General features: G+C 48.1%; 1 protein-coding gene across 1 annotated transcript in view; it reads left to right on the top strand.

Moving 5' to 3' along the window:
* LOC135915905 (uncharacterized) overlaps positions 1-24,346 on the top strand; it is a 185,504-nt gene that overhangs the window by 24,603 nt on the left and 136,555 nt on the right. The window contains exons 6-7 of the mRNA XM_065449095.1: positions 1,964-2,152; positions 17,629-17,697. Of these exons, the coding sequence (XP_065305167.1) occupies positions 1,964-2,152; positions 17,629-17,697 (258 nt within the window). The remainder of the gene's footprint in view (positions 1-1,963; positions 2,153-17,628; positions 17,698-24,346) is intronic.

The following is a 24,346-nucleotide window of genomic DNA, read 5'->3' as shown; positions in this document are numbered from 1 at the left end:
GTCTATTGTGGCTAACCGTGCGGCTATTCTGAGTTTTTTGTTCTTGGGGGGTGCCTCACTCTCTCCCATCTCCTCTGCCTCAGAGGTTTCTAAATCTTCTTCCTCTGTTTCGCTAATGGGAACGGGGTGGGGGCTTTACGTTTAGGTTTGCCGGCCAAGGGTTTTGGAGCCGTTGTGTCCATCTGACTACGGGGAGTTTCGGACCTTTCTTTAAAGGATTTGACAGCCTCCCTGAGCTCAGACAGTTTTTGCCTTAATTTCTGATTTTCTGATTCTAATGCCAATATTCGGGGATTTGACTCACGTTCCGGCTTTGCCCTACCATTAGTAGTCCTGGACCTTGCCCTTGTCGGTTGTCCTGGTTTCCCAAGGCCTCCGTTCTTGACTCGATCGGCCCAGGTTGCTCTTGGGGTCGACTGTGAACGGGACCTCGATCTTGACCCAGGTCCTCGGGGTTGCGGGTCAACACCAGAAGATTCTCCAGAGCTGGGTTGTCCTCTGGATCGAGAACGCCCCCTGGAGCGGGAGCGCCCTCGTGAGCTGGAGCGTCCTCTCGTGCGAGAGCACAAGTTGGCGTCATTTTCTAGCATGACCCCTTTGCGCTGGAATTGTTGCTGTCTTCAATAGCGACGCGCTTAAGCACGTTCTGCGAGGTGGCCGTGCGGCGACTACCTTTCCCGCCGTGGTTGGTATCCTTTATAGCCACGGATTTCCCGCCAGCGGCTAATGCGCGTCTCCTTCGGCGAGTGATGGCTGTCATCCATCCGATATCTTCCTCCGGGGTGATCTCCATGCCTTCAACAGCTGAGCCGGAGGCCATGCCTACACTCCGTCGTGCGCGTGAGGCCTAGGCCTACAGCGCGAGCCAGGGGCTGGCATCTTTTCTACGTGGCACGCAGAAAACAGTTTTCAACGAAGCGAAAAATGGACCCACCGGCAAAAAATGGGCATCCACGTAATCCTTGTGATACGACGCGTCGATCGCCACCAGGTTCTCAGGGGTGGCACAAAAATTCGGCGCAAGAACATTGATCGAATCGGGAGCCGATGTTTGCACGACCGCACTAGTCGGCTTCTTCTTCTTCACCATCTACATTTATCAACACGCTCATATTTTTAATCCGGTGGTACTTGCGCGGCACCGGGATTCAAACTATGGTCCTCTTGCATGTGAGGTGGACGCTCTACCTCTACGGCACCACTGCACCTACCTACCTACCTACCTACCTACCTACATACATACATACATACATACATACATACATACATACATACATACATACATACATACATACATACATACATACATACATACATACATACATACATACATACATACATACATACATACTGTTGCGCGGCTGAGCACGAGGTCGCGGGATCGAATCCCGGCCACGGCGGCCGCATTTCGATGGGGGCGAAATGCGAAAACACCCGTGTGCTTAGATTTAGGTGCACGTTAAAGAACCCCAGGTGGTCAAAATTTCCGGAGTCCTCCACTACGGCGTGCCTCATAATCAGAAAGTGGTTTTGGCACGTAAAACCCCAAATATTATTATTATACATACATACATACATACATACATACATACATACATACATACATACATACATACATACATACATACATGCCTGCATACATACATACATACATACATACATACATACATACATACATACATACATACATACATACATACATACATACATACATACATAAAGCCCGGCCAATGCGGCGGCATATCGATGGGGGGTTGGGGGGGGGCAAAATGGAAAAAGGATATCGTACATTGGATCCGAATTAAAGAACCCCAGGTGATCAAAGTACGCGTGGAGTCTCCCACTGCGCTGTGCCTGATAAACAAATCCTGGTTTTTGCACGTGAAACACCAGAATTTTAATTTTTTGTATATATTATAGCATGTCACGTAGGCTCCTCTAACGTCATTTTCTTCTGCTCCAGCACACCGAGTGCTGGGCTGGATCAACTTCCAGGTGAAGCCATGCGAAGATTTTCACAAGTGGGTGTGCCACGGACGACTCAAGGACTCCCCCGAGGATGCTTTCCAGCAAGACCCCCAACGAGCCGGCACGTACGCCGCAAATGCTCACTTCTACAACCTGCTCATGCGAAACTACCATTATGAGCAGAGTAAGTTACAACACTTCCTGTTTACGCCGGCCTATAAGTACTCTCAAGCGCTTTAATTAACATACTTCGACGATACTGACTCGAAATGTTTTTTGTCCCTATTTTGTATTTTTTATATTTTTGTCTTTTTTACATCTTTATATTGCTGTCAACTCCATATTTACGGTATGAGAAGCCTGAATCCCTTGTGAGTGCCACAAATAATCACCGCACCTATTTACCGGCCGATTAAAACGTGCGTGAAATGCGGCGTGGCATCGGAAAGGAGAAAGAAGACTCAAGTCATCGAAACCGGAGGTGGGGGTCCCACGGTAATGCAAGCCTAAATAGGCCATCAGTTAGCCTGATGCAGTGATTCAAGGTCTTACGCTGAAAGAGTCACCGAAATTTGCTCTTCCACTTGCTCGGCCCTCTTGGAAACGCAGGGGGACACGCTGCTCTGATTTGTGCCTCCCGATAGGTGAACGCACTCGGCTATAGGTGACGCGGCCGCATTGTGTGTGTAGGCGTGAGAGGCATCTGGTATGCCGAATTCGTCACAACACATTTCGATGACATGATGACTTTTTTTTTCTTACCTTCAACGTCGTGCTGTAGGTGCAACGCACTTTGAACTGCTTGCATTAAAAGGTGACGCAATTACACCAGCACTGTCTGGGAATTCAGGCTCTATAGCGCAATTAATGGGTCGACTGCTATCAGATCAAGTTATAAAAATGATGCGAAGCTTATATGTTACTACTCTTTTACCAGTTTGGGGGGGGGGGTGGTCTTATTGTGCTTAGAACGGCACCGAGGCTCCAAAATTTTAAACGAAAATGTTATAAAAAGCCCACGTTGCTAATATTGAGACTGGTGACGCCACATGGCTCGGTTAGGAAATTTTAGCTTTTGGTCACATAATCGGCTTATTTATGTCCGCTGCCAGAGGAAGGCCATTTGACGCCTGTGATGGTGACAAAATTTTTCCTTGTGCACCCCGAAGATTACATTATAAACATAATGAACAGCACGTTTACCAAATTGGTGCTATTGAGAGTGCTGTAATTATTTCACCTTCCACATGGAAGCCTTACTTCAAGCTTCCCGAGTGGACACCGCAAAGTAGATTTCCCCCTTCGGCAATGCCGTTTTCGCCGGCGTTCTTTTTCGCCGTGTCTGTCATATCGGTGTATACTTCCCAACCACACTACATGTCATCCATTTATTGATTTGACCCCGAACTTCATCGTTGGTGTCCATTGCTTTTCCACCTCTGCGTTGGTAGTACGCGTGTAACGGCAATCACTACACTTTGAGGGTCTGTTTTAAGGATAGCACGGAATAGTCTTAAGAGTGTTAGCTTCTCGACACCCTACGCCAAATTCATCCGCCGTATGGTACTTCAGGGGGCGTTCCTGAAGCTCTCTAAAAGAGTCGAACGTAGTTTGCCTGTTGCGAGTTCCTCAATAAGTATCTGTCAAAAGTGATGACGACCTAAATGGGCGAGCAATCGTATAGCATGGGAGTGGCGCCGCAGCAGCTGATGCTTGTCTGAACGTGGCCGCCGTGGCGGCTGGCAAACAAATTGCTCGTGCCTTCTCTTTTTTTTCGCAATCCTTCCCCCCCTCCCGCCCCTTCCCCGAAAAAAAAAGAACTGCGCAGCTACAAGCACGCTAAATTCAGTTATGTCATGGTGACTGCTGTGTCAGCATGTCACACGGTTAGTTCGCTTCCACTCGGAGCGACCGAAAAATGAGTTCTCAGTCGGACCATATAGAAGGCGACTGCTCCTGTGTCGGGTTTTAGTTCTTACCTATAAAAGCAGTTTTGCTTACGTGGACAGGCATCAAAGATGTGTTCGACTTATTATTTTTTAATTAGGGATTCAAAACCATGCAAAGTGGCTGACAATGGCGACAGAGAAGGTAATTTTCTTCAATTTATATGAAGAAGGAGTAGGGCACAGAAAAATGGAAGTCAGCAAAAAGTCAACTTGTCGCTGCTGAGGACGAAGCACAGACACTCTGAGGGACCTGTGTGGCGGTATACTAATTAGTTCACCGCGGTAGCCATCCTCTAGGCCTAGTGTCTTAGGTCCGCGCCACTCATGGCCAAGGCGGTGGGCGTGGAACCTTCAACTAATGGCATTTTTTTTATTTTGACGCCAATTGGAACGTGATTCATGTGCCAGAATTTTCGATGATTTTTTGATCTACATTGACCAGCGACGGTTTTTTTATACATGCCTGACCCATGCGGAGGCATAAAGGCTCGTGTAGTACGTCGAAGGTTTTCTTTTTCCTGGATCAGTTGTCCGCAGGTTCCTTCAGAAAAATGCGGAAGTGGGTGCGTTACAATATGTCGGTGGCTTGATAAGTCTGCTTGAAGTAAATCTTACAGCACTGCTCGAGGCACCCACTGGACCCGTACTACGACATTCGTAGTGGCAGCAAGGCCGTAAATCCAATTCGATAGTATAGTGGGCCGAGATACTCTGCGTGTGTCGTTAATGGTTTGAGTCGAGTTGGTGCGAATCATGAGTTGAGAATATCGAGCAGCTTGAACAAAACGAACCAATGCACCCAAGCCGTCATGTATGAGCGGTAGCCTTGGCAAGATAGGCCGAATGTGCTGGAGCGGCAACATACGAGCACTTCTCGCCCGCCTCTGGTATCCATGGGCACACGAGAGCTATGTTATGTTAATCATGGTGCCATTAACATTGGTGTCAGTATATGCTACGAGAGTCGCATTTTCTTGATTATCATCGGTGCTACAAAGGCGGGATATATACTTCAGCATTCACCTTGCGCTGAGTTGGGTAATACAGACCACCACGTGGCTTATCGTCACCTAATTGTATCCTGTACCACGAAGCTACGTCAGGTGCTGTACAAGCTGCATTGTCTAATTATTCATGTCCCATGTGTCGGTCCACTGCAGCAGCCGAGCGTTACATTGGTGGCTTTAGGGTGCGCGCTCATCAACTTTGGTGCACCAGCTCTTCGATAGTGTTGGGCTGGGACTCGGCCTTTGAAGGGTTCTTAGCGGAGTTAGACGTCAGTCGCGTTATGACCTGCATGGCGTCAAGGCGAGCCCACTTCATCTTCGTGAGATGATGAAACTGATCCCTTCAGACGAATTGCAGTACAGAACGCACAAAAAGGCGAGCCATGTCGGTGCGCGCCTTCATGCGCGTTGTCGAAGCATGCCGAGGACATGACGGCCTGTTGTTTTGCATCCTTTAGGCATGCTCCACGGTGAATTGAATGCTAATGTAGTGCTTCCCGATGCACAATTACCTGAAGACTTTTGAGTGTCATAGACATCGTCCAGGCTTGCTCCCTACTGACATGTACGCCGTCTTGTCGTTCGGAAGTTTAAGCCCTATCTGAGTACAGCAGTTGTGTTTAGGGCCTCTTGAAACGCTTTTGTTAGCAGCCAATTTCCGCTTGAACTGACCAAAGAGTGCTGACCTATCCATAGATTATGTATTGTGAGTTATGTATCGTCGCTAGCTACCAAGCGAGTGGGAAGCGGGCGATGTTGAAAAGGACTCGTACAAGCACAGATGCTTGTGGACAACCCCGATGTGCGTCGAACTCACCTACAGCTTAGCAGGCCAGGCGAATGGAGAAGGTGGGAGCGAGCAGGAAAGCCTCGAGCAGGAAGGCTCAAGCCACCGTGAAATTCGTGTCACGGGCACACGCTCCATCAGCTTCCCTAACGTTGAGGTCAGCGCTATTGGGCGCATGTGAGAGGTAGTGTCTGGGGGCTTTTGTGGTATGGAAACGGAGGCCATTTCTGCAAGCAGCCAAGAAGTAGGAATGACTCCTGTAGCCCAAGCTTCGTTTGTGCTCCGCAACCCCACGTCGAGAAAATTACCTTGCGCGTTATTAAGACGTTTATACGGTATGACATCCGCTTCTGTTGCCTAGTATGGCTTGGACAGGTCCATTGCTGCTAAATATTCCGCAATAGTGAAGGCAGATTGCGTACCCTCGAAGCGGCGAGCCTAGGCGGTGTGGCTGCGTTCGCTGAAAAACCGTTTTGAACAACGAAAGCAGGCTGTGCCATGTCCAAATCAGGGGAAAATGGTTTGGGCACCAGTTTTAGCGAAAACTCATGCTGGCTGGCCAGATGCTAACAAGGCGCAAACTCCGTGGTCTGCAGAACGCTAGCTGCGCTCCAATACTCGGAACCTGCGCCAAATAGAGGCCTTGGAGGAAAGGCCCAGAAAAGAGCACCAGTCCATCTAGCGGCCACGTTCTAATGGGTGCTCATGGCACCGAAATACTGCAGTAAGAGAATTTTCGATGATTTTTTGATCTACATTGACCAGCGACGGTTTTTTTATACACTTCAGGGCGCACTGCGCAGCCGCTTTGTAATGAAGAAGTTGTGTTGACAAGATTACGCAAGTAATCCGTAAGACCATTCTTGATAAATGCCGGCCGCCGGCCAAAATATAGAAAATAATGTTTTTCAACGTGGATTTCTCTACACGAACACACACACGCTCACGCGCACACAGAGAAATATTCACGTCTAAGAAAAAACATATTTTCGATGTGTGTATAGACCTTTGCACTGAGGCTTCCATGGGCCCCACCATATTTGGACTACTGGCGCCGCCTAGCGTCTGCTTGGCGGCGACGCCATACTGGACTGTCGTTGCTCAGCTTCAGCCGGCTCAGCGCTGCTGTTCCTCTCAACAAACAGATCTAAAAACGTTGGTTGCTATCTGCATCTTTGTTGCTCCGTATCTTGGGCCTTCACAGAGTCGTCTTGCCACTTTCGTGCTATTTTCACCAGTGTCGAGAGGCCTCGGCTACGCATCGAGACGGAAACTTTCCCGCTGGCAGCGGCTGTACGACTGCACGCGACTGTCGGATGGCGCCGGGAAGCGTCAGCTCAGCGCTGCAGCTGCTTTCACCTATGATTCTCCGTGTCTTAAGTCTCCTCAGCGTCGTTTTGGACCTTTAGTGCAAGTACCACCAGCATTGAGAGGTGCCGCTTTACGCATTAAGGCGAATACTTTCCTGTTTTGAGCGCCCGTGGCTCCGAATCAGTCCGTACGATTGCGGAATGGCGTCGACGTCAGCCACTGTCGGCTTGCCGCCTTGAGCAAACAAGGCCAAAACTTGACCTTGTTGGCTCATATTTGCAAATTTATGGCCCATCTAAACATTAGGCGCTGACGATGGAGACACACGCAGCGCGTCTTACCTTCCTCGCGTATCCGAGCTGAAGCATCGGCTCTGGATTCTCTGATGTCCGCTTCCCGTCGATAAAATGAATCGAGCACACGCGCGACAACTCCGTAGGGACGAATCCCTTAAGCGGGAGACACACGGTCCGATCCGGCGGCCGACGCGCCAGAACGGCAGCCGGAATCAAGGTGTTTTGCCGTGCCGAAGCGCCGGATCGGAAGTCCGGCGTGCGACAAACCGGGCAGATTTTCATCGTCCGACGCGTTCGACAACCGCACCGTCGTTTTTTACTTGCCTGCTGCAGTTTGTTTCCGACACGAAATAGTTACCAATTTAGTAAAATTATCTCAAACGTGTGCCTGTTATGCGCCTAGTACACTAGCACCCAGCTACTGGCGAGATCGGGAGCCGCGACGCGAGGGCATTTCGCGGGCAGACAGCACACACCGACCGTCTGGGCGAGGCTGCTCGCTTCGCTTGCACGTTTGCCCTTCGCAACGACGGCGTCGAGTAAACCAATTGTATTTAATTACGGGCAACCTAAGTGTACAGTGTTAATTGTTTTGGCAAAAATAAGCGCTCTTTGACGAGCTCGCGTTGGATCGCAAGCGCCGTCGGCCGCAGCGTCCGCCTAGCTAGGCCTACCGGCCCTATCACTTGCTGTTGGCGGAGCCGTCAGTGGACAACGCGCCGTCGTGAAGTGTTCCGTCACTCGCAGGGGCATAATTTTATTGGCAGCGTTCGCGTAAAGCGAAGCAGTGTTGTGCGGAATTGTTTATATTGCGTTTCTCGACGGGGTATGAAGTGAAGCTGGGGGGCTGTATGCACGCACCGTGTGCCCCGAATCGTCGTATGCCGCATGCCGGAGCATGCGGCGCCGCACGTCCGATCGGACGCCGAATCGTACCGTGTGTCTCCTGCTTTACGATTTACAGCGCTAATCCAGCGATGCTTCAGTACCGCGTTGGCAGAAAACCGACACAACAGGTACACGTTGCAGCCGCAGTCCTCTTGCAGAACATTGTGCGTGCTGCACTGCGCTTCTTCTTCTTGTTCGAACAACCGTACACAGCGCAGTGTTGCCCGGACGTTCGCATAGCCTGTGCGGATAAGCTTAATATCGCGAAAACGTCGTGCAGTCAATGCGGGAACTGCGCGCATGACAGTCCACCAAGAGAGGGCAACTATGAGACGCTAGCTACTCTCGCTACCGGTGTCCTGATATCCGTTTCCGACTCTCTGGTTCGAGGCTTCCGGTGCAAAGGTCTATACATATATATATATGGTAAGCACGATTAATCTACTTTAGGGTTGTCATATGTACATAGCCATCATCACCCATCATGTTCTGCTTCCTCGCTCTTGAGATGGCACGCTATGGACTTTACTACCGACTTCACGAATTTAACGCGATGCGTTTTTATCTTTGGCCACCCTTGAGCACATTGTAGACAATGTTCTTCGGGGTCTAAAATTGAAGACCTATCTCTGTTATCTGGATTATATTTTAATCTTCTCCTCGAACTTGAACCGACATCTTCAAGAATCAGAGCAACATCTCGAGTCCCTTACAAATGCGTGTTACCAGATCAACACCAAAAAATTGAGATTTGCAAGCAATAGTATAAAAGTATTCGGACAGGTCGTCTCAGTGGATGGCAACAAGCCGGATCCCGAGCACGCTACTGGTGTTCTACAGTTTCCTTGCGCACAGCAGCAAAAAAGAAAAAAAAAATACGTAGTTTCGTCGGCATTTCATCCTTTTTTCGCCGATTAATGCTCAACTTCGCTGCAATTAGCGGCTCCTGTAGATAAGCCTCCGGTTAGCGGTGCCTCTTTCGCATGGACTGAAGACCGCGAGTCGGGTTTTCAGGCTCTCAAGCAAGACCCTTCCTCAGGACCAGAGCATCGCCACTTTGATGACAGAGCTCCCACCATACTCCCTACTCATGTAAGCGCACAAGTTATTAAAGCTGTACTTCTGCAATGTAATGCGGCCTCTCAAGAGCAATTTACAGCGTACGCCAGCCGAACAGTTATTCCCGCTGAGCGGGGCTACACCATCACAGAGCCAGAGTGTATGGCTATTGTTTGGCCAATTCAGAAATTTCGCCATACCTTTACGGCCGCCACTTCAACATGGTCACCGACAACCATGCTCTGCGTGGGCTGTCATCAATGGAAAACGTGTCAGGACGTTTAGGACGCTGCATACGCCACATGTAGGAATATTGCTTTACGAGAACGTACAAGTCTGGAAAAAGTCATCACGACGCCGACGCACTGTGTCGCTGCCCACTCTAACTCTCTCACGGTAACACACGGTCTTCCCCATCACGTCATTCTGACGCCACACCCGCCTCACACCAGCTCTCGTTGATGCCCCTGGAGCTAGTTACGCTTTCATCACGCCCTGATTTCGTCTTGCTTCAGCACGCTGACTCGTTTCCTGAGACTTGTTACTGCCGAACTTTCTTGGATCGTCTTAGTGGGTTCGGCAAGACACCCAACAGCCGTTTGCGACCCCAGCTTCTACAATTCTACCTTCAAGATGGTGTGCTACACCACTACGTTTACCAGCCGAAAGGTAACTGGTCGGCTGCGTCCAGTCCTACCTCGCTGGCCTCGCGTTTCAGTATGTGGCGGTTCACGACGGCGCATCGGCTGGACACATGGGCTTCCGAAAGACCAACGACCGCATCAAGACCCTCTGCTTCTGGCCTCGCCTATCTACAACAGTGGCCAATTACGTTGCCTCTTTTGCGTCATGTCAGCACCGCATATGCTCGACATCCCCTCCTGCCAGTTTATTACAACCTCCCCTTGCCCGGACCCACCTTTAAATTTGTTGGTACTGATTTATATGGTCTCACGCCTTGGACACATTCTGGTAACTGTTAGATTCTCACTTTGGTCGACCTTTTAACAAGATATGCTGAGACTGCATCTCATCAATCAGGTACCGCTTCTGAAGTCACTGTCTTTTTCTTGCTCAATCGTCTCCCACCACAAGGCTCCTCGCAGTCTTCTGAGTGACCGTTGCAAGGCATTAATTTCCGAAATTCCTCGAGAAAGCTCTTCCGTGCACCAGTCAACTTCTACCTATCATCCGCAAACCAACGGCCTTAGCGAGCGCTTTAACTGCACGCTGCCTTACATGATTTCCATGTACGTCCATCCTGATCACACTGACTAGGACAGAATTCTTCCTTTTCTGACATTCGCATATAACACTGCTATTCAACGGACTACCAGCTACAGCCCCTTTTTCCTTGCATGTGAACGATCTCCCTCCTCAGTATTCCACAGAGAATTCTTGTTTCTACCCGAGTTGCTCATTGCCGTCAAATTGCTCGGCGAAGCATGGAAGCTACCGAAGTTGAGAGGAAACGTCGCTGCGACAACGAACGCCGTGACGCCAGTTTTCCCCCTGTAGACCAAGTCCTGCTTCGGACTCAATACCGAACTCCAGGCCTTTGTGAGAAGTTCTTTTCATGCGACATTCGCCCCTACACCATTGTGCAAAAAGCTTCTACAGTGAACTATCTCGTCGTCCCAGTAAACTCCGTCACTGACCGCTGTCAGCGGAATGGGGAAATTGTTCGTCTCGCGCATGAGGAACTCCCCGTTTAGATGTTCTCTAAGCTGCGTCCAGGCTGGCCGCTTCCTAGGTGGGGAGAAGTATAGTGCTACAACTATTAATGTACTTCATCGTTTTCATATGAACATAGCCATCATCACCCCTGATCTTCTGCTTCTTCGCGCTTGAGCTGGTGCGTTTCCTTTTTTGGGGGGAATAAAAGAGCGCTTGGCAACTTGGTCAGCTTCGGTCTCATAATATATATTATCACGTCGTTCACTATTATTGCATTGCGCGCTGCGAGCGAGCGAGCTCCTTTTGTGCGGAGCCCCTGCGGCCGTGCTTGACGCTGGGCCATGACATTGACATGGGGACAAATGAGTACTGAATTGCATAGAATACTTTTTGCAAGTCTATAACTTTAGCAATTAGGAAGGAAGTACAACATGCAGCTACGCCTGACGGGGCCCTCCCACCTGCCGCGACACTTTGACACAATCTGAGACAGCAAAACCGAAATGTTAATATAGTATATTTCAGCGAAATATCTAGAAAAGCACAATGAAAAATAAATAAAACTGCAAGGGCGCGCAGACATCTGAAAATGCATAGACAATACGAACATACATCTGTATCACATCTTTGAAAAGAAGCACTAAACACAACAAATTACAGGAATAATGATGTTTCACAGATTTATGACTTTTGCGCATTATGCAAGAACTCAGGTTAAGGTTTATGGTTTCCAGTTATTTCGTTCGTATATGCTTTGTTATTTAGGAAACTTATCATTTGGTAATCCAGCGATCTGGTAAGACGGGTGACCGCGCTTGTCCGGTCATTCGCGCTTGTAACGAAGCTGAGCGCGGTCGCGGGTGTCCTATCTTGGAAGTGCCCTGAGGCGTGAACAAAGACTACGTGAGGCGAGATGACCTGGCCATTCGTGCGCGCTGTGTTCTCACGTGCCTACTTCGCGTTGAGCCTAAAGACAGCGCTAAGCGATCGTTCACCGCTCCTGCCGCTATTCATCGCAGCAGTGTTATGAAGGCTAGTGTCCAGGCTTACCGAGTGAAATCTGCTCATGTCTGCATGTGTGCGTGTGCCACCACGCTTGTTAATTTAGTAGCAAGGAAATGCTTACGCCCATGTATACGGCCAATAAAGCTACTATATAATTGAAATCAACGCTACGCATTTATGATGATACAGCGAATTTTCTTGTAAAGAAACTATTGATTGAAAGTTTGTGCTGCACCAGTCGAATAAGCAATAATGTATGTATATGATTGTATAACATCATAATGAATTCTTCCTTTAACCATGATGACAACAAATTTCTCATCTTGTATATCATTCCAACTGCTATAAAGACCTCCGAAAGTACTTAATTACCATGATTGCTTCGTGTTGTCTCTAAAACGGCTTCTAAAATTGTGTTCAATTTCCTCATGTATGAGCAAAATTGCGGAAAGTGATGATGGGTGTATTTTCTATGATCTTGTTCCTTGGGTCTGAAACTATAAACCTTGTCTTGTGCACATTGCGTTCCAGTTTATTCTCTATTCACCATTTCGGCGGCTCAGTCAGTCATACGTTTCTATCTCGCTACATAATATAGACTGAGCAAAGAAAAACAAAACATTAGTGTCATCCGCATCATCACCACTAAGGAGTGCGTGGAATTTTGAATATGCCATAGATATGCAGGACAAGCGATAGCGGACCGAAAATTGAGCCTTTCGGAACGCCACTGCATAGTTCGATGTAGCTAGACGAAACACCGCTTCCACTAGTGCACTGTGTTCGCGATAGCTCTTGATCAGGCCAGGCGAAGCGCCTCTTATTCCGAAGTACAATATTTTAAGTAAAATAATTGTATGATGGAAAGAATCAAAATCCTTTGAGATGTCCAAGAACAGTCTTAGTGTTACAAGTTTATTTTCTGTGTTTTTAATTATTTCACCCTTCACGCAAACTATTGCTATGAAAAAAAGAGAGGCTGTCCTTACTGATTTTTCTTCCAAGCGCAATGTTGGGCTTTCCTCATGAATGCTCATGTCGCAATCATCAGTAGTGAGAAAGTGATCGTTAAAGTTATTTGACAACCAAATTACCGTGTACTTCATGGCACCGGCATGTATTTCGTGGAAAGCAATGATATGAGCATATGAACAGATTTCATTGAAATGAAAAACTTATAAGTAACGGCGAAATGGCTCATCAAACCTGAGCTCAAGGTCGGGTGGGTGGCCAAGGCCGAAGGCGTGTTGTCCGGAGGTGGCGGAGATGGCTTAGCTCAAGTCCTGGTTTTCTGTGTTTCACTTTCACATTGAGGATTGTAGGGCTGAAAAATGGGCACAATGTACCGTAGGGACCACTCTCTGGCCATTTGTGGTGAGTGGTCACAGACGGGGCTAGCGCGACCCTGAAATGCGGCCTCCATAACGTAACCTCCTGTTATTGGGTTAACCCACTAGGGACGCCTGACCCATGCGGAGGCATAAAGGCTCGTGTAGTACGTCGAAGGTTTTCTTTTTCCTGGATCAGTTGCCCGCAGGTTCCTTCAGAAAAATTCGGAAGTGGGTGCGTTACAATATGTCGGTGGGTTGATAAGTCTGCTTGAAGTAAATCTGACAGCACTGCTCGAGGCACCCACTGGACCCGTACTACGACATTCGTAGTGGCAGCAAGGCGGTAAATCCAATTCGATAGTATAGTGGGCCGAGATACTCTGCGTGTGTCGTTGATGGTTTGAGTCGAGTTGGTGCGAATCATGAGTTGAGAATATCGAGCAGCTTGAACAAAACGAACCAATGCGCCCAAGCCGTCATGTATGAGCGGCAGCCTAGGCAAGATAGGCCGAATGTGCTGGAGCGGCAACATACGAGCACTTCTCGCCCGCCTCTGGTATCCATGGGCACACGAGAGCTATGTTATGTTAATCATGGTGCCATTAACATTGGTGTCAGTATATGCTACGAGAGTCGCATTTTCTTGATTATCATCGGTGCTACAAAGGCGGGATATATACTTCAGCATTCACCTTGCGCTGAGTTGGGTAATACAGACCACCACGTGGCTTATCGTCACCTAATTGTATCCTGTACCACGAAGCTACGTCAGGTGCTGTACAAGCTGCATTGTCTAATTATTCATGTCCCATGTGTCGGTCCACTGCAGCAGCCGAGCGTTACATTGGTGGCTTTAGGGTGCGCGCTCATCAACTTTGGTGCACCAGCTCTTCGATAGTGTTGGGCTGGGACTCGGCCTTTGAAGGGTTCTTAGCGGAGTTAGACGTCAGTCGCGTTATGACCTGCATGGCGTCAAGGCGAGCCCACTTCATCTTCGTGAGATGATGAAACTGATCCCTTCAGACGAGTTGCAGTACAGAACGCACAAAAAGGCGAGCCATGTCGGTGCGCGCCTTCATGCGCGTTGTCGAAGCATGCCGAGGACATGACGGCCTGTTGTTTTGCATCCTTTAGGCATGCTCCACGGTGAATTGAATGCTAATGTAGTGCTTCCCGATGCACAATTACCTGAAGACTTTTGAGTGTCATAGACATCGTCCAGGCTTGCTCCCTACTGACATGTACGCCGTCTTGTCGTTCGGAAGTTTTAGCCCTATCTGAGTACAGCAGTTGTGTTTAGGGCCTCTTGAAACGCTTTTGTTAGCAGCCAATTTCCGCTTGAACTGACCAAAGAGTGCTGACCTATCCATAGATTATGTATTGTGAGTTATGTATCGTCGCTAGCTACCAAGCGAGTGGGAAGCGGGCGATGTTGAAAAGGACTCGTACAAGCACAGATGCTTGTGGACAACCCCGATGTGCGTCGAACTCACCTACAGCTTAGCAGGCCAGGCGAATGGAGAAGGTGCGAGCGAGCAGGAAAGCCTCGAGCAGGGAGGCTCAAGCCACCGTGAAATTCGTGTCATGGGCACACGCTCCATCAGCTTCCCTAACGTTGATGTCAGCGCTATTGGGCGCATGTGAGAGGTAGTGTCTGGGGGCTTTTGTGGTATGGAAACGGAGGCCATTTCTGCAAGCAGCCAAGAAGTAGGAATGACTCCTGTAGCCCAAGCTTCGTTCGTGCTCCGCAACCCCACGTCGAGAAAATTACCTTGCGCGTTATTAAGACGTTTATACGGTATGACATCCGCTTCTGGTGCCTAGTATGGCTTGGACAGGTCCATTGCTGCTAAATATTCCGCAATAGTGAAGGCATATTGCGTACCCTCGAAGCGGCGAGCCTAGGCGGTGTGGCTGCGTTCGCTGAAAAACCGTTTTGAACAACGAAAGCAATCTGTGCCATGTCCAAATCAGGGGAAAATGATTTGGGCAACAGCTTTAGCGAAAACTCATGCTGGCTGGCCAGATGCTAACAAGGCGCAAACTCCGGGGTCTGCAGAACGCTAGCTGCGCTCCAATACTCGGAACCTGCGCCAAATAGAGGCCTTGGAGGAAAGGCCCAGAGAAGAGGACCAGTCCGTCTAGCGGCCACGTTCTAATGGGTGCTCATGGCACCGAAATACTGCAGTAAGACGTTGTGCCTCTAACCGCAAGGCAATTGATGTAGGGTAAAGTTCTGACGCAAGTTCTGCTTGGCGGCGCGACGCCCAAAGACGAAGAAGTTGAAAATCTGGAGCGGTTCGCCATTCATCAAGCGACGACGTACGTGTTACTTTAACTAGTGGCACACTAATATAACGGCATGGGTCGCACCGAGAGTTGGATACAGTGCTTTCTCATACCTCCCTGTATCGATCGCAATCCACCACAAACACAGTCGGCGGAGGCAGCCACTTCCACCCGAAGATAAGCCAAGGTGAATCGGGCGGTGGTCGCTACCCTACCAGTCGGGTTCACATGACAACGAGATGGTCGTGCTTCCTAGCCACCAAGTCCGGTGAGTGTGGCAGCGCACGAGGGGGGTCACGCTGACGGGTAGGCACTTAAACATTTTTATGCAGCCTGAACTGGGCAAAATCAATGCGTCAAGCACACACGTACCACGCGCAGTGTAAATGGCGTAAAAGCATGTAGTGTGGGGCGTGTTTAAATATCCTGCTACCATAATAGTTTCGCCAGGAGGCATCTGTCCTAGATGCGCCTACCACATGAAACAACCAAGTAGGACAACCGTTGTAGAAATGGGCATAGTATCAAGCGATGATAACATCCGCGTGTTGGAGACAAGCTAATACGGCCATGAATTCTCGCCACAGAGTGCACCACCGTGAAATGTCAACACGGGTCTAATGATGAGCGGATTGTAGATAAGCTCCAGCCTTTCCAGAAAGAACATCAGGCGTAGCACTCCTACGGTTCTTTATTGAAGCTGATGTGTTTGCCACAAATCCTGAAATGGGTGGCAGGCCGTTGGATTCTTAAAGCAGTAGGGCCCGAACACGCAGCTTTCCATATATGAGGCGCTGGCGTAGCATTCCGACATTTCCAGCGATCCCGCGACAGTTACACTGTAATATGACTTTTGGCGGCCTTCAAGACTAGCAACCGAGGAGAGATGCTGGAGTTGTTGCGCAACGAAGCGCAGCAGTTCTCGGGATGAAACAGATTTCGACCTTGTGGGGTCTTTGGTTCTCACAGGAGTAAAGACCACCGCGGGTTCGAGCTTAGCGAGCCGCAGGGCCGCTTCAGCGGTCAACCACCAGCGCCGCTGCGCGCCAGCTCAGGCCTGAAGGGGCTACCGAGCGGCGCACGCAAGAACAGAGTATTGGCATAAGTTGACGGAAACCGTTTATTGTATCCGGCGGAACCCGACACTGCACAAACGCCCGGTTCCGGGGCGGCGGGGAACCAAAGGGGTCCCGCACCAATAGCGGAAAGTACAATCAGGGGCGCCTGTAGCACGTCGCTGTGAGAGCACAGGCTCAAGCTGCGACGCGCCGCTAAGAAAGATGCCGGCGGCTATGCTAAAGTCAGCCAACATCAAACACGTTTCTCATATTTTGTTACATCAGCATTTGTGCAATTTATTTGCGAAGAAAATTGCTTACATTAACAGAAGGTGGTCCATACAGCAATAACATTGTGGTACTATTCACTTCGACAGCGGTGAATGTTATGTCGGCCTCCGCAGGACGTACAATATCCTGCAGAAAATTCAAGCGGATACCATTCCTAACGAACAATTAAGCACCACGTACCACCGGTTCGATTTCTTCTATAAGAGGACATAAAAATATAGCCGTCAATGTCTGCGATATAATGACCGTCGCAGGATCATGTTTGAGTCTAGAGGAATCGAGATGCATGCGTAGTAACTTCTTTTACTTCTCTTCAAGCTGCTTGGTTTTATACTAAGACAAATAAGTACATGACTGAATCTTTGAGCTGAATAAGTGATTCGGTTCATGAAGCAAGTAGTGTTCGCGGTATAACCCACAGCGGTTAATAATTCTGTAGCTGCAAACGCAAGTACATGTTCCCTACGATTTGTTACCAACCTTTCCCTCCTTTCCTCCCGTGCGGGCTACTGAACCAAAACTACCTCCACTTAGATCACCTACAGAGGAGGATTCACACCTCAAGTATAATTGTCACTAGTGTGCGGTTAAATGAACCGGTGTTTCAAAGAACTTGAAAAGTGACTCGAGTTACCTCGTAAAATAATCTACACCATTCTTCAGGCTTCCTCTGTGCCGCTACAAATCGCTTGCCCCTTTTCATCCCCCACAGGTACTGGAAACAAGGTCGAGAAACCTGCCTTCACGTACATGGGGAAATTATTCGACACCTGCCTTCGGGGTAAGTTCTCCTTCCCTATTAAAGCCTGACTAGAAGTCGTGATATGCTGAACATATTTCTGGCTTTCGCCAGCACTCAAGTGCTGACAGAAGAAATAAACTCGGGGACACTATTATTTTAGTCAATGTTAAACGTAGTTTAGAAGCGACCCAACCCTGACAACACAAACGCCCTCAAGCCGAAATGTCATACGCGAGTACATTGACGGTTTCAAATCCGAGCGTAGCGTTTCTAAAGGTATGAATGCCACGCACACTGCAACTCCGTTTTCAAGATTCCTTTGTCTATTGTAGCTAACGACAGCTCTGGCGTGTCAGTATGAAGGCAGTGTGTTGTACTGCCACTGGTAAATTCGAGACACTGTTTAGAGAAAGTCAATTATAAGAAGGGCCTGCGGGCGGCGAGCACCGCGCGCACATGTACGGAAGATGACACCGAACAAGCAACAACAATCAGGTGAAAATAACCTGTGTGCTCGTGATATTCAACAAGATCACGAATAATATAAGCAGACATCCAAGTCTCCAAGCAACAAATTCAAGTCAGCTTCGTAGCGGTTCTTGACGCCAAATCAAGCGTGCTCCAACAGGCCACAGAAGTAGGCGATAAAAGCTCATTACTGGTTACCGCCCAACTTCCTCTTCCCGCGACTTTCCTTCATAGGCTGAGGCAGAATGCTTGAACGCCACGGAAAACAGCAGCATTGAAAAGAAAACAAGTTCAGAGACTGCAATAATCCAAGATTTATTAGTATGGAGAGGTTCAGTTCAAGAGCAAAAATGAATAGAAACACTGGAAGGTGTGGTAGTCGGCACTGGGATTACAGAGAGTAATTATTCAACTTGGAGCAGCTGGAAGAAAGGAGCGCAGCTCGGAACTCTCCGTCATAGAAAAAAAACACCGACACAAGAACGGTGCGTGGCAACTATACGGGCTGCCCCTTGGAAAGCGCGGCAGCAAAGTCTGATGAAGAACTAAGAAGCTGCTATGTCTCCAGGTGCAAATCAATGAGCTCAGGAAAAAGACCACCTGACATAATGCTGTTCATGAGCTCAAGGAGCAAGATGTACCAAAGGCGTACGCAGAAGACATAATCATCATCATCATCAGCCTGGTTACGCCCACTGCAGGGCAAAGGCCTCTCCCATACTTCTCCAACAACCCCGGTCGTGTACTAATTGTGGCCATGCCGTGCCTGCAAACTTCTTAATCTCATCCACCCACCTAACTTTCTGCCGCCCCCTGCTACGCTTCCCTTCCCTTGGGATCCACTCCGTAACCCTTAATGACCATCGGTTATCTTCCCTCCTCATTACATGTCCTGCCCATGCCCATTTCTTTTTCTTGATTTCAACTACGATGTCATTAACTCGCGTTTGTTCCCTCAACCAATCTGCTCTTTTCTTATCCCTTAACGTTACACCTATCATTCTTCTTTCTCCGGATTCTCCGGATTCTCCGCATCCGTCTTCTTCGGAGAGGACGGATGCGGAGTAAAAAACAGGCGACAGGCGATTCTAGGCTCTGGGCTCTAAGCTTAGAAAGATGTTAGTACGAGCTAGTTCGTGTTCTAGAGTCTAACAAGAGTTGCGCTTTTGCTCTGATTAGACCACGCTTAGAATTTATGAAGGGCTACAAGAACCATGCCGTACTCGATGACGGAAAATGGCAAACCTGTGGTACTGGTACGTCTTCTCATGCATCCTCCTATTGGAAGAAGTGGATATGCTGGATCCGATGCTCTTGGAGTATTAAAGGTACATACACTAGACTGAAATATATTATCTAATGAACGTGATTCCATGGGTTCACTGCGCTTTATCAAGACAGCGAGAAAGTGTTCACACTCGTGGTGGGAAATCTGTGTAGACGAAGCTTGCCAATGTGTTTGTGAAGAACTAATCTATGTTAGCGGCAATAGTTAAGTATGGAGGGGATGTTCAAACAGGGCACGTTTTCAGCGGGGACTGCCTTGCTCAACGTAAACTTCTGATGCTGGATCATATGTCGCCCCCGCACGACGACAGAACAAGCACGATGGCCTTATGACAATTGTATCACGGCGGTGACGCAATGGCGACGACACGCCTACTATAGCCGCGTTTACCTTAGTGCGACAACTGTCACATCGCATCGCATCAGATCAACTATCTAGAGCATTGCATCTATGTAAACGGTCCTAATGCGCCAGGAAAGCATTGCATTAATGCGCCTGGCAGGGCTCGATTGAGACGAATAAGTCGATATGAAAGTACACCCGTGAGCAAAAGTATACGGACCAGAGTTTCCGCGATAATAGTAATTTTTGGCTTTGTTTTTGAATGCAACTTAAAATTAAAGGGTATATCGAAACATGGAATTCGGAATTGTCTAGTGCACACGTGAGTTTCCGTTTATGCATGTTACTGCGAAGAAATTCTGATTCTTTCGTGAACGCTGTAGTCCGTATAATTTTGCTCACCGGTGTACATGTAAACGTGATCGCATCGTGTCGGTGATTACGTAAAGATAATATGCTGCGGGTATACGGCGCTCGCCGAGCTATGGGATAGCAAGATCGGTGAGAAAATGCCAACTTCGAAGGCGACACTGCAAATGCTGCTTTGCCTTCGGTGTTCAACATCGCGCGCCACCACCATCGCACCATGGACAATGGGCTACATGTAAATTCTGGCGCATCACATTACTAGTGATGCACTAGAAGATGTGATGCGCTGCCATCGAATCCTGTCGCATTCGTGTCAACGCGGCTAATATCATGATGGCACAGTGCTCCCTACAATAAAATGACCATGGGAGGACCACGACGGCGTGACGTAGACTATGACGACGACGCAATGCCGGCGATGTCATGGCAATCACGGCGTGACCACGATGCCATGACGATACTGGAATCAGAACCGAAACATTACGATAGAAAGACTATGACTGCGTGACGAGGATTGCATGAGGAACGCGGTGGAACTACGATGATAAAAATACAACGTGGTGATGATGCCTGAAGTGGTGTAGCAGCACTGCTCGGAGGAAGAAACTGTACTGGCGTCGACTTACACTAGACCTGGACAAAAGGGTGGTGATGACGTCCACTCGCTCCTCTTTTTACAAAGCATGGTAGGACTGTATCCACTGTGCTTCAGTGCCAGACATTGAGATGGGGCGGGGGGAGGGAGGTATCCAGTTTCCACACTAAAAAGCAGTTAGTGAAGCCAGATCAACTTCAGCTCTATCTTCCTAATGACACGACGTGACAAGCCTTACCGGATTTGGCAGCGACCACGTGACAATTGGGATTGCATTGGACAGCCGTCATTTGGGAGAAGTTGCGATTAGGGTTATCATGACTTGCTGAACCCAAGGATGGAGACTTGGTCCTTGTAAAGTCCTAGAAGGCACGCAGAAGTCATTGCTGGCTGCCAGAGCACAGCTATAACAGAGTGTGCTTTGACACAGGACTTGACTTGTGGGTCACGAGGTTACTGGCACACTACCATTACCGAAAAATTGGGACCTGAAAAGAACTCATTTCTCAGTAACGCTAGTCACTGCTGTGAGGTACACCCCGCAATAGAAGGATGTAAATGAAGAAATCACTGCACCACCTTCAATGAGAGAACCGGCCTTTGCGAATGCGGTTTACCATCAAAGAAATGCGATTAATAAATATGCTCATCTGGCCATTTATATTCAGATTATGTAAGGTTAGGTAATCATCAACGCAAGTTAGGCCTTCTTTCGCCAACCAGTTAACTGTGTGGATATAATGGCTGCAGCACTAGTATGAGAGATACGGTGGAAGGATACACTGTATAAAAATAAAGACGCTTTTCATGAACACGAGCATACGTATCTGCCCGCTTTGTACAAACTAACACACACGGCTTTAAGGAACTCGCGATACACCCACGAAGCTGGCGCATATAAAAACTATACATGCGGACGGGCAACCTGCCACAATCGTACAAGGAGTCCCTAGTTGTCCCAATAGCAAAGCCAGTGAAGCCGAGCACAAGCGTTAATACTTGACAAGTGGTAAAGCATGGCAACGGACCAATTCTTCTTTATTTATTACAGCGATGCTGTATGTGACTCGGATCGCGGAATATTTCTTCGTATCTGTCGGCAAAACAGTCTACAGAAAATCATTCGACGAACTGAAGCGAGAAGTGCCTGTGTACATTGGAATTACGCACGCAACACACACCCCAGTATTCGTTTCCATAAAGAAATGCACAAAACAAGTTTGAAACAGGTATAATAGACGATCTGGGCTATTCAAATATTTCAAATCACGTTGCGTTCGCCGCGTGTCTTTCCCGGTAAAGTTAACGGTTGCATAAGCTGCAGTTGTCGGGAAATGGCCGCTCAAACATACAAAGCAGGGAGTGGCGCTACTAAACTTTCATATGTAAAATAAGAACCTGCCTACGCACTGATATCATTTGTGTTGTAACAGCGCTATGTCAAGTCCACGCATAGTTATGACTCCCGAAGAGGAGCATGAGCCTGACGAGCCGGGACGGGTACAGCAGCGTCAATATGCGCAACAGCGTGGTACTGAGGCTAAGCAGGACGCAGCGATTCCTGCCTCAAGCAGGCCACGCTCAGTTAGCACGCCGGAAGAGCAGCGGCAATACGATGAGCGACGTAAAGAACAGCAATGTCAAGTGCATTTAATTGTCCTGCTGTCAACCTTTTATTGTAGTGCAATGCTCAATCGTTCAAGGTTACGTCTATCGGAACAGGTGATACCATATAGCTTCACTGGCTAACCGCCTTCGGAGTGCGGGTTGGGACCCAATTATTTTAACCCATTTATGCCTAGGTTATAACAAATCGTAAATTTGAATATTTTTGGTAAAAAAGCATTTCAAGGGCTGCAGAAATTTGGATGAACGCTTTATTGGGAGCGCGTTGTTTTGTAACCCCAGAATATTGAGCAATATTACGCATAGGGCAGCAGACAAATGCATTCCTTATCGGGTGTGATAAAGATGAAAACATTTTCTGCGCGAACTCGGACATCGCATTTTTCGCAACGCATTGTATTTTTCTCACGGCATTCGGAACGAATTGTTTGTTTCTTCTGCGGTATCACAATGTGACCGATACGCCCAAATTGATTTAATGCTTCTAGAAAATATTTTTTTGTGTGTCTTCTGGTATTGGTCCCAGAAATGCGAGCAAGTCAAATTTATGATATTCTTGGGTTGTAGAGTAGGAACGCATTGTTGACACTCGCACCGACAAGGTGTCGAAGAATAACACTCTCGTCCGTAATTGCAGAGCAGCATTCCGCAGTGTCTCGGTCGTGTTTTTACTCCACCCATATGTTATCATTTTGCATTAAATACCTTAGAAGTTTCACTATTTACCGTGACTTCTCAGTCGCTTTATTTGAAGTATTTTTTTACGTGTTGCTTTGCTTTTACTCCGTGAGCAAGACACTACATAGCTCTTGCTACCTTTCCTATGAAAAAACAACTACCTCACAGTCACAGTCAAAACTCGTTCAGAACACATATTTCACAAGTATTGTACCAGTCTAGAAAAGGCACATTTAGAAAAAGTGCGCCAGAAAGCATTTCATCTCATCTGACGTATTATGTAGGTAGTACCTATTCATTCTCTGTCTATAGCGGTTGGTGTTTAGAAGCAACTTCTCGATTCCCTCGGCAAGAAAGAAATTATGTATTTGTACCAGTCGAATAATTTTTTTTTATAAACTGGCGTGAAACAGGGCCTAGGCACTTAGAGAACGCGTTGAGGTCGCGCTTGCGCCTAGCTTTACATATCTTGAGCCAAAACCACGATTTCATTAGAAGGCATGTCAATGCGGGGGATTCCGGAATCATTTTGACCACAAACGAGTCTCTAACGGCCTCTACCTTTAACATCAATTCACCTTAATTTCACGGGGAGCCATCGTATACTCGTTTGCTTCACTGCATTGCTAAACATTGTCGGCTACGTACCTCTGAAATATGTGGTCCGATGAATTTTTCATGCAGTTAGCTTGCTTATAGTATAGGTCCTGTTACTGTCGCTTTGCGGTCTTGAGTTTAACTAATGGAGACACTTCTGAGAACATCGCCACAAGTGTCAATTTAGTTTAAATTGCGATTAGATTAGCGGAACTTTGCTAAGCATAAAAATTTGCACAAGGGATATCTTGCTTCCCAACAAAACGGCGCAAAGGCAGTTGGAGTCAGAAATAATTTCGTCATCCCTTTTCTATGACATGTATACGACGCACCCAATACTCTCGAAACCACACCCGATCTGCCAGTGTCGAACGTCTAGGACGAGGCTATTTGAAATGCCGTACGTGACGAAGTTTTAAGCATTGCCGGGTGGTTTATTAAACGGATAACAGAGCGGTAGCCTAGGGCAGCTGTCTGTCTTCTTCTATAGTTTTCTTAATGCTGCTGCTGCTTGGTTTGGTTTGGTTTTCGTTTTCTGATGGCGGCTGATGTTCATGTTCCTCTTCATAATAATCACAGCTGACGACTCAAGTTGTTGGCATGAGCAGCTCGTGGTACAGCTTGAACCGATCGGCATGAACAATGTCACACCCACAGCGACGGAGATCAGAAACGGGTGCTAGCGGTTCGATGATGTGGTTCACTGGTGACGTACGCTGAAGAAT

Source organism: Dermacentor albipictus, chromosome 2, assembly GCF_038994185.2.
Source record: "Dermacentor albipictus isolate Rhodes 1998 colony chromosome 2, USDA_Dalb.pri_finalv2, whole genome shotgun sequence".
In the NCBI taxonomy this organism is placed as follows: domain Eukaryota; kingdom Metazoa; phylum Arthropoda; class Arachnida; order Ixodida; family Ixodidae; genus Dermacentor; species Dermacentor albipictus.
The sequence above is the reverse complement of the archived record's forward strand: the minus strand, read 5'-3'. Positions and strand labels throughout refer to the sequence as shown.